Source organism: Arvicanthis niloticus, chromosome 17 (genome assembly GCF_011762505.2).
Source record: "Arvicanthis niloticus isolate mArvNil1 chromosome 17, mArvNil1.pat.X, whole genome shotgun sequence".
Taxonomy (NCBI): Eukaryota; Metazoa; Chordata; class Mammalia; order Rodentia; family Muridae; genus Arvicanthis; species Arvicanthis niloticus.
Window position 1 is genome coordinate 56,381,433 of NC_047674.1, and position 10,525 is coordinate 56,391,957.

Here is a 10,525-nt window from a genome sequence, read left to right on the forward strand (position 1 = left end):
GCCCAAGAACCCAGTAACTTCTTGGAATACTATCATTTGCAGTTCTTTGGGAAATAACAAAGCCCCATGGGAAAGCACAGTGGCCTACAGGTTTGGTCTTATAAACTTATAAGACCTTAAACTTATAAGAAGTCTTATAAACTTCTGCAACACTTGTCTCAGGCATTTAGCTGGGAATTCTAGGAAATAGTCCTGACCAAAGTCCATCTCTTGGTCACTTTCTAATATAGCTTGTTTCAAATTTGGCCGAAAATGATGGAATTGGTTTTCTCTGGTGAGTCTCATGATTAACAGTTCTTATTCATTGTATATACAATTATGTAACATAAATCGTTACAGTTAGATGCAGTCGTTGGAGAAAAAAGACCCAGGTATAGTGGTGTATACAGATAATCCTAGCTCTGGGCAGGTAGAGATAGGTGAATCCCTGGGGCTCACTGACCAGACAGTGTAGCCCAATTGGTGAATTTCATGCCAAGTGAGAGACGCTGACTCAAAAGATGAGGTAGATGCTGTTGGTGTCCAGGAGTCACCTCACACACCACGCCTACCTCAGTCAGTTACAGACGGTTTAGTGAGCACATGTCCCAGGACTGATTGATCAGGGCCATGATTCTGGCTTGGGAGCTGAACTGTGACATTGAGTTAAGATCCTACAAGGTTTTTAAGCCTAAAATCAACAAATATCTGTGCTAAGTTATTCCACCAACCTGGATTTAGGAACAGGGGATTTCTTTCGGTACATGTCTCTGTTGCACATTTATCCTGCTCTCATTGGTTGGAGGTATTCAACTGAGGCAGGGGACTTGTCGAACATTCATGTCCTAACTTGCCAACCAGGATGTTAGTTACCCACGTACGTGTCTCTTTCTGCCAAGTAGGATGGCAGTTTCCAGGGAGGTCTTGGAAATTTAAACTTTACTCGACCCCTACTCAAAATGGAAATCTTTTTCCAAATAGTCTTTTATATTGGTACAGACGTCTCTCTTATGTTGAAGTTCATCCCAGGGGCAGTTTATAAAAGTAAATGCCATAAAAGCTTATACACAGGTGCAGGAAGTGCTGCTGGGTGGTTGGTTCAGGTCCAAGCTTATTATGGGTAACTACACAAAGCAGTTCTACTGACTTCTATTGTACTTGGTCTCCAAGGGCACAAAACATAAGAGAATATGTAATCCATTTGGGCATGAGAAAGTTTCCTAGTAACAGCAGAAACAACACATAACAACATTTCCTTATAATATTAGTAGTAGCACAAAATGGCAGGCTAGCCAGGTAACAGTTACTAGACCTTAACATTCCATCTAGGCCTTAACATTTTACCTAGACCTTAATATATGGTGCCAGAGGAAAGACATCTCTGACTTCATCACACTCACACAATCGCACACACGCACATGCGCGGACACACACACACACAAGAATGGTGTGATTTGGACCACTCCATGCATTAGACTGTTTGTTATGTTGTGAAGTTCTGTCTTCTGTTCCCCAGGAGATCCCACCCCAGGTGAACTCCCTGACCATCACAGAGGAATGAATAGGCACAAATCATGATGACAACAGACCAGAACCAAAGCCAGGTAATGTACCTCCAGGCTCCTGGCTTCCTTGCTCATTACCCCCGTCACAGCTCCATTTTCAGGCTGGGGATGCCTTCAGATCTTCTGAGCTCCACCCCTGACTTGCTAGATACCTTTGTGCCTTGGCACATGTGGGACCCTGCACCTGGACCATCCCTCATGGGGAGCCCCACCCATGGAATCCCTGTCTTCTAGAACTCCAGGAAATGCTGAGACTGTGCCAGTGGATGGTCAGAGGTTAAGTCTAGGCTGCATGGATGTGTACGCACTGAGGGGAAGACACTCAGCTCCTCAGGGGGAAATGGGGGCGGGGGAGCAAGCAAAGTGCTCTCTCTTTCTTTCTCTCCTTCTCCCTTTCTGCCTACAGATTAGGGTGTAGCTCTCAGCTATTGCCCCAGCATCTGTCTGCCTGCTGTCATGCTGCCTGCCATGATGATAATTGGACTAAGCCTCTGAAATGGTAAGCCAGCTCTGTTAAATGCTTTTTCTTATGATAGTTGCCTTGGTCATGGTGTCTCATCACAGCAGTAGAACAGGGACTGACATGGTGAGTCTTGGAATCTTACTTTAGTTCGTGGCTGAGATCTTATGTGTGTGTGTGGGGGGGGAATAGATGTTGTTTATATTTCCCCAGGGAGGGGATTCTTGAAACACACTAGAGATTGAACATTTCCCCCTCCCCTGATTGAGGTGATAGACACAGCTAACCCTTTCTGAAGGCTTCCATGCATCTGGACCCTTGATTGTAGGGAACCACCTTTAGTGCTAGGATAAACTTGCCAATAGTCCCACTTTACAGATGCATAGAATGAGGCACAGAAAGGTTACAGGCCTGAGCAAATACACAGCAAATGGTAACTCTGGCTCTGGTCTGCATCCTAAGCTGTTGCCTTAGATACAATAGAGTTGTGTTCTGGTGACATGCCAGCCTCCTAAGAAGCAGCTGTCCTTAATTCTGGGGGAGGCTGGGACCAGTGGAGATGGCAGACACTCTGGCTACAGTGTCAGGATAATGACCCCCAACAGAGACTCTTCAAGGAGATAGAACAACCTAAAAGCCTGTGTGGCCCCAGCTACCCAGGGCCACCCATGCCAGCCTTGCAGGGGGGCAGCTGACCTTCGCTGCCTTTCCTTCCTCCGTCATGCCATGCCCTTCTTCCTTGAATCACAGTGCTTACCCTAGTCCTGACCATTGCTCAATCCAGGAGCGCAGTTCCTGTGGGCTGAGCCTGACTGGCTTGGTCATCTCTTTTCTGCACTTCAAGGGAAAGGCAAGATCTTGCACAAGGGACCCCCTGCGTCTGTCCCCTCCGGCTGGCTGGCTGAGGAAGAGTGCCATGGGACCTCTCCACCTGTTTCTCCTGCTGCTGGTCACAGGTAAGACCGCCTTCTACAACGCTTTCTTTTCCTCACCTTTCTTGAGCAGATGGCTGCATGTGATGGGCAGGTGGCATGGAGGGGAACTGTAATGGAGGCTGGAGTCCTGGCACACTCAAGTGTCCTGTTTTGACTCTGCTTTCCTCCTCACTGGCTCGCACTCTTCACACCATCCTCCCTGGGATTAACACCCACCTATAGGAAGGGTTTAGAAGCTGCTGGACTTGGTCACTGAAGTAGCTGTGGTTGAAAGCACTGCCAAGAGCCCTTAAACACTCAAGAAGCGCTTACACCATAAGTGGAGGGGCAGAATGGGAGAGAAAGGAGAAAGACAGACTAGGATTTGCATCTTCCTGGAGCCCCTCCCATATTCGACCTCAGCGCTCTGGGAGGTGAGGATGCTAAAGCCTTTGTATCCTCACCTGTGATAGACTGCCTCTTCCCACTGTGGGCTGGGTGCCTCCCGTTCCTGCAGAGTAATGGACAAACCCAGGTAAGAGAAGAAGCTGCCCTGCAGTGTCTCCACTGGAAGTGGAAAGAGAGGTAGGGAACCTCAGCCTGACTCTAGGCAGACAGACAGGACGGAGGGCTTGAGTTCTGAGAAGCAGGCCACCAGCTCCTTGATCCCTCCCCAGCCCCTTTCATGTTTCCATCTCAGTAATAGCTGGAGACAGGATGCAAGAGGTAGGACATTTAGGTGAACGCCCGTCCCCCTGCCCTGGCTACAGCTTGGTGGGTGCTCCAATGCCATCTCCTCTACCCCAAGAGGATCCTCAAAATAGCAGTCTCATGTCTTCCCTCAAAATAGCTCTGAGACAAGTCCTTCTTAAAAGAGGAACAGAGTCACAGAAATAGGGAAGCTGAGTTCAAAGTTAGGAAAGGCAAGGCATCCAGTGTGGATGACTGAGGAGCAGACTGCTAGAGAGGGGAGGAAGGGGACATCCCAACCCTCAGGGGAGCCTGAGCTCCAAGGATTCATTAACCTTGCTCTCCCGAGATGATGAGAGCAAAATAGACATCCTGGTCCCATATGACCAGAGGGAAGATGTCTTAAATAGAGCCAGGGGGATTTCAAGAACAAAATACATCTTAGCACAATGCTTGACTTGCAAGCATGAGAATCTGTGTTTGAATTCACAGAACCCATGAAAAAAGTCAGTTACAGTGGCATATGCCTGTTTCCCAAGAATAGAGACACGAGAGGCAGAGATAGTCAGACCCCTAGAAGCTCACAGGCCGGTTTGGTCCATAGTATGAATTTCTGCAAAAGAAGCAACTCAGCAAGGGAAGGGGCCATTTTGACTTGTAGTGTTAGGGATACACTCTCTTCTGGAGGGGAAGACATGGTGGCCAGAGGCAGCTGTAGTGCATGCTCAGTCAGGAAGTTGAGAGATAAATGCAGCCTCTGGGTTCTCTTTGTCCTTTTGACATAGCTAGAGACTTTGGCCCATAGAATGTTACTGTCCATAGTCAGGGTAGATCTTCTTACACCAAAGAACTGAGTCCAGATACTCTCTCACTGATATTAACTATAGGCTAACCTGACCTAGAAAATCCCTCACATGCAAGCTCACAGGTTTGCCCCTAGATGATTCTAGAGCCTGTCAGGGCAACAATCATTAACTATATTGCACACGTGTGAGATATCCTGTTTCCAAAAAGTGAAAGGTGCCTAAAGCCCAGAGCTTATCCTGATGACCATGTGCACACTGTGTTCCCTGCATTCCTGGAGCTGCTTCCAAATATTCCCTAGGAAGCACAGAAAAAAAAAGTCAGATTCTTAGTGCCCAAGTGGCCAGGTAATGCATACCTTTGATCCCAGTACTAGGGAAGCAGAGACAGGCAGATGTCTGTGAGTTCAAGGCTGGCCTGGTCTACAAAATGAGTTCTAGGACAGGTCAGCCTGTTCTACAAAGTGAGTTCCAGGACAGCCAGGACCATAGAGACCCCCTATGTTGTGGGGTGAGGAGGCTAGTTCCAAGGTGTGCCACCTCTCCTTAGAGACACTAAGCTCTTTAAAGTCAGGATCCTTGTCTGTATAGTTTGCTGCTCCTGGTAGATGCTCAGTAAATATTTGGTGGGTGGATGAAAATGGCAGTGGCTGTCTCCTCTGCAGAGCTGTCCCAAGCCCTCAACACCACGGTGCTGCAGGGTGTGACCGGAGAGTCCCTGAGGGTGTCATGTACTTATGATGCTGTAAAGCACTGGGGTCGACGCAAGGCCTGGTGTCGTCAGCTGAGTGAGGAGGGCCCGTGCCAGCGTGTGGTGAGCACACATGGTGTGTGGCTGCTGGCCTTCCTGAGGAAGCGTAACGGGAGCACAGTCATCGCAGATGACACCCTTGCTGGAACCGTCACCATCACTCTGAGGAATCTCCAAGCCGGTGATGCAGGCCTCTACCAGTGTCAGAGCCTCCGAGGCCGAGAGGCTGAGGTCCTGCAGAAGGTCCTGGTGGAGGTGCTGGAGGGTGAGTACACAGTGGCTGGTTGCACCTTTGGCTGGCCCTTGGGCCAGGTCTCATTGTTGCCAGACTTTTTCAGGGGGACATAAATGCCTGTCCCAGATTAGCCATCACAAACAGATCTAAGAAATGATTCAGTCCAGGTCTAACTTAGTGAATTAGTGAGTATACTGGGGCTACTTGTAGGTGCGTGGTCAAGGATTTATTTATAGGCAACTCTAAAGCAACTGTTTCATCCAAATATACCCATCCCAGCATGGATGATGAATCATAAAAACAGCAGCCTCGGTGCTGCCTGCATCCCTAGTGCTCCCTGCATCTCTGGGGTTCCCTGCATCCCTGGAGCTCCCTGCATCCCTGGGGTTCCTGCTTCCCTATGCTCCCTGCATCCCTGGAGCTCCCTGCATCCCTGGGGTTCCCTGCATCCCTGGAGCTCCCTGCATCCCTGGGGTTCCCTGCATCCCTGGAGCTCCCTGCATCCCTGGGGTTCCCTGCATCCCTGGAGCTCCCTGCATCCCTGGGGTTCCCTGTATCCCTGGAGCTCCCTGCATCCCTGGGGTTTTTTGCATCCCTGAGGTTCCCTGCATTCCTGGGGTCCCCTGCATCCCTGGGGTTCCCTGCATCCCTGGAGCTCCCTGCATCCCTGGGGTTCCCTGCATCCCTGGAGCTCCCTGCATCCCTGGGGTTTTCTGCATCCCTGAGGCTCCCTGCATTCCTGGGGTCCCCTGCATCCCTGGGGTTCTCTGTATCCCTGGGGCTCCCTGCATCCCTGGAGCTGCATGAGCAACGTGTAGGTCCTAGTTAGTCTGCTCTCCCTGACAACTGTAAGGGCGGATATAACCTTGGGCTGTGTATATAGGATTTCTAAAGCGCCTGAGCCTAGTACATTTTCTTTACTCTTTGAGTTATATGGTCCTCTCTCCTCCCTCCATGAGGACATGTTTCAGTTCAGAGGAAATGGCTTTACAGCACTCAAGTTCAGACATATATGTGAAGGGCTATCTCCATCTCCTTGCTCTTAGAAAAATAAACTGCATGGATCCCATGGATCTAGAATACTCACTGTACATGGGAGCTAAAATCCAGTATGCCCTCTTCATGGCAGGTCATGCTGCCCAGTACAGGGCTGTCATCAGCTGGGAGGGCATCTTTCTTTAGCAGCCTTGTGTCCTTGAACCAGTTAATCTAATTGGCATCCCATTAGTATGTGAGAACTGTGTGTGTGGATCTTAACAGATCAACCCACCCACTTGTTCAGCAAGGTAACCTGGTGCAGAAAAACACCTCTTGATTGTACCGGGCAATGTGCTGTCTATCCAGCTTCCATTGCCTCATCTCTCAAAGGAGATCATGGGGTGTAGCTGTTACCTAACACACACAGACTCCATCCTAAGCACCTCAGAAAAATAAGTTTGAAGGAAAATGGCAGTGTCTTTTGGATGCTCTGAACTGAGTTGTGGTAGGAGGAGGAGAGACTGGCCTTTTAAATGGGAGTCCAGCCTTCTGACTAGTCTACAGGACTAGCAGAAGCCTATAGGTGAACTGATTTCGGGATCTGGGTCTCTGCCCACACTGCGTCCTCTATAATGGAATTAAATGTCTAGACTCAGTATTTGTCTGAGGTGGAGAGACTGTAGCTCTTTAATAAACCCTACTTCCACCACTCTCCTAAAGAGAGGTTCAAGAGATACAACTTCTTGGGGTCTATTCTGATATGGTTTGGTGGTAGTGCTGGCACTGGTAAAGTTTTAGCTTGTTTTCCTGTTTTGAGGCAGGCTGACCAGGAACTCTCCATCCTCTTGTCTCTGTACCTTATTGCTGGGGTCGCATGTCACCATGCCTGACTTGCAGAGGATTTTTCAGGTCTTCCAATATTTATTTGTTCTTTATGAGCAAACGACAGGATGAGAATTGCTGCGAGAGTTGACTCCAGTGGGGTGCCAGGTACTAGGTTGAGGGCCAACCTTGCCACCATTAAGAGGGAGCTCCCAGCAGCCCCTTTTTTTATGAGATAGAGTCTTATGTAGTCCAGCCTGGCCTCCAACTCACTCGCTAGCAGAGGGTGGCCTTGAACTTCTGATCCTCCTGTCTTTTCCAAGTGCTGGGTTCACAGGAGGCCTATGCCATCATTCTTGGCTCATGTTGTGTTGGGGATCAAACCGCGGGCTTTGGATATAGTAGACAAGCATTCTATCAACTGAGCTACATGTCCAGCTTCCCCTCCCCCCATAGGCTAGGGAATTGATTAGAGGCTAATGACCTGATTTAAACAAGACTGGAGCCCTGAGGACCTCTCTGTAGGGGCCCTCCCTTCCTCCACCAGCAGTGGCCTAATGGATAGAGGGCTGTAATCTCATGGTTTGTCTATCCCAGATCCTCTAGATGACCAAGATGCTGGAGATCTCTGGGTTCCGGAGGAGTCAGAGAGATTCGAGGTTGCCCAAGTGGAACACAGCACCTCCAGGTACAGTAATGGTCCCTCCTCAGACCCCTGGCACTGACTGCGGATGGAGGTCCCAGGGCAAAGAGATCAGCAAAGGCCCAGATATAGTCTTGTCTAAGTACCCCTTCCGCCCACTAGCATATTGATGTTTTGGGGCTAGAAATTGAGAAATTGGAGCTATTTGTAGCAACTCACAAAACTACATTCGGGGACCCCACAGGCCCCTAAAATTCAGTAATAAAAATCTTAGATTCTTAGAACTTTAGCTTAAAACTGAAGCCTGATTCTTTGGGAGAAGCAGAATCTATTCTGGATGGTCCATTCCAATGCACAAATATAGAAGGGTTGTGTTGAGCAACCCCTGAGCACCGTGCACGTGTATCACCACAGCATCCTAGAGGAAAGAGCTCATCAGGGAAATGGGATATGTTTCCTACACTTAGTAGACCCTAAAATTGACAGCAGATTCCCCTGAGCCACATGAAGCCCTCTCGCCAGGCCCCTAGGAATTCCTGGTTCCTCTCTATTCCTCCTCCACGGGCAGGTTTCACCCTGTGGGTCACCTCTAGCCTACCATCTTCCTCGTCTTTCCTAGGAGCCAATCAGGAGAGACTTCCTTCCCACCCACTTCCGTTCTTCTCCTCCTGGCCTGTGTCCTCCTGAGCAAGCTTCTTACAGCCAGCATCCTCTGGGCTGTGGCCAGGGCCAAGCAGAAGCAGGGGATGCCTGTGGTCAGTGGGCCGGACTGTGGCCAAGATGCTGGGCACCAACTTCAGATCCTCACTGGTGAGTGGGACTAGACAGGGGGTGTTGGGCATGGACAGGGAACGGATGGGAGCCTTGAGCAGTATCTGTTGCAGGACCCAGAGGTACGTGAGAGAATTCCGAGTGGGAGGAGAATTACAGCTTAAGTCCAGCCGGGAGCCAATCCAGCCTGCATACTCTCCCTCTGCCACCAAGACTTCTGTTTCTGCTTCTTTGCTTCAGAGGCCACCTCTGCCTAAAGCCCGCCTATCCCAGGAGCAGGAATACTGGTGTGCACATCTTTGTTGAGTGAGGAAAACAGCTGGATGGATGATTGCCTGTCAACTTCTATGCTTTGGACATTAAACATTCTTACACACCAACTCAAGACTGCCTACTCTTTCTAGATGGTTCTGTGTGGGTCCACATTCTGCCCTGACCATGGGCTTTGGACATTAAACATTGTCACACACAGCAACTCAGGACTGCCTACTCTTTCTAGATGGTCTGTGTGGGTCCACGTTCTGCCCCGATGATGGGATGTTGGGCACAGCTGCTGAGGAGGAGAATTGCAGGGAGTGCTTGACTGCATCTCCCTGTACTACTGCCGTCAGATATCGGGCTTTAGGGAAGTGATGAGACACCACTCAGGGAGTGGAAAAATGCAGTCTAAGATGTGGCAGGGTGACGTTGGGGTTTCCTGACTCCTGGGAATCCAGTCGCAACTGGGGTGCCACACAGAGGAATTGGGAATGAAGGATCGGGGTGCAGGGGCCCTTGATGAAGCTGGGACCATTAGCTTAGCAGCAGTTGTCTGGAAGCGCAGAAAGTCCTTCTGTGGGAGATTTAGGCAGTGGCTCTGTTGTCAAAGGCCTTCTCCATGATCCCCATGGTGGTTCTCAATGAAAGAGACAGCTCATGTTTATCCTTACCATTTATTGACTGTTCATTTTGGAAAATGGGTGCATACCAACTCATCAGGGTGGACCAGAGATTAAATACCCTTTGCAGGAAGGAATGTCTGGGAAGGAAAGCTTACTGGCTAAACCTTCAGGGTCTCTAGGTATCTCATTAGCATGGAGACCTCCATTCAGGACTTCATGACCATCATGAAGAATGTGGACACATGTTCCAGGCCATGAATCTAGTAGGGAACAGGGAGGCACCCAAGTGCGTGGGTCTCAGACCTGTTTTACCTTACTGAGTTTCCTGGCATGGCCTACTGTCCCACAGTTTTGTGCTTCATAAAGGGCTTCTTTCTCAGTGCTGGTATTAAACTCATGGTTTTGTGCATGCTAGGCATGAGCTTACCACTAAGCTTATTCCCAGGGTAAGGCTATATGTCTGGATGAGGAAAAGGGGGAAAAGGTAATGAACTATATTAGTTTCATTTCTGTTGCTGTAATAAAATGTTCTGTGATAAAATAATGACAAAAACCAATTTAGGTGAGAAAAGGTTTATTTGGTAGTCAGAGATGGGTAAGAGTGTTCTTGAGCTTCTGTCAACCTAAGACAGAGGCAAACATCAGTGCTATGTTTGTCCTCCTTGATGGGTAAGAAGAAGCAATATAGACACTGACCTAAGCCAGACTTGGTTGTGTGAACACTCTACCCTAAATCTTGTGGCCCTGACCAACTACTGGTACTGTTCATCATTAAAAACTCAAAAAGGGGAATTGTGCCCTTCCCAGCCTTGAACAGACTGAACAAGACCTTGTTTGCCACAGTGGACCTTAACAACCCAGATGGAGTCATCTGCCCTGGCTGCACATACAACTTCCTACAGGAACTTAGAAGAATAGACTGTCTGATGAGCTTGCCTTGCAACATAATCCAGCTGAAACAAAGGATGGGTTCTGTGGGCTTTCCCTATATATACAAAGTGCTGAATATTAAACTTTTTGCCTTGACCAGAAA

General features: G+C 49.0%; 1 protein-coding gene across 4 annotated transcripts; it reads left to right on the forward strand.

The window, feature by feature from the left end:
* The first annotated feature begins 1,234 nt into the window (after positions 1–1,234).
* On the forward strand, positions 1,235–10,525 carry Trem2 (triggering receptor expressed on myeloid cells 2). Of its 4 annotated transcripts, XM_076915359.1 has the most exons (8): positions 1,248–1,275; positions 1,496–1,583; positions 1,951–2,043; positions 2,849–2,960; positions 5,077–5,427; positions 7,795–7,885; positions 8,460–8,650; positions 8,713–8,996. In XM_076915359.1, exons 3-8 carry the CDS (start codon positions 2,041–2,043, stop codon positions 8,739–8,741), a joined length of 777 nt encoding a protein of 258 aa, XP_076771474.1. In that variant the 5' UTR covers positions 1,248–1,275; positions 1,496–1,583; positions 1,951–2,040; the 3' UTR covers positions 8,742–8,996. The 4 variants fall into 4 exon arrangements, with proteins under 4 accessions (XP_076771476.1, XP_034377530.2, XP_034377531.2 ...); XM_076915361.1 differs by having other exon boundaries at positions 1,235–1,583; positions 8,852–10,525; XM_034521639.3 differs by having other exon boundaries at positions 1,235–1,583.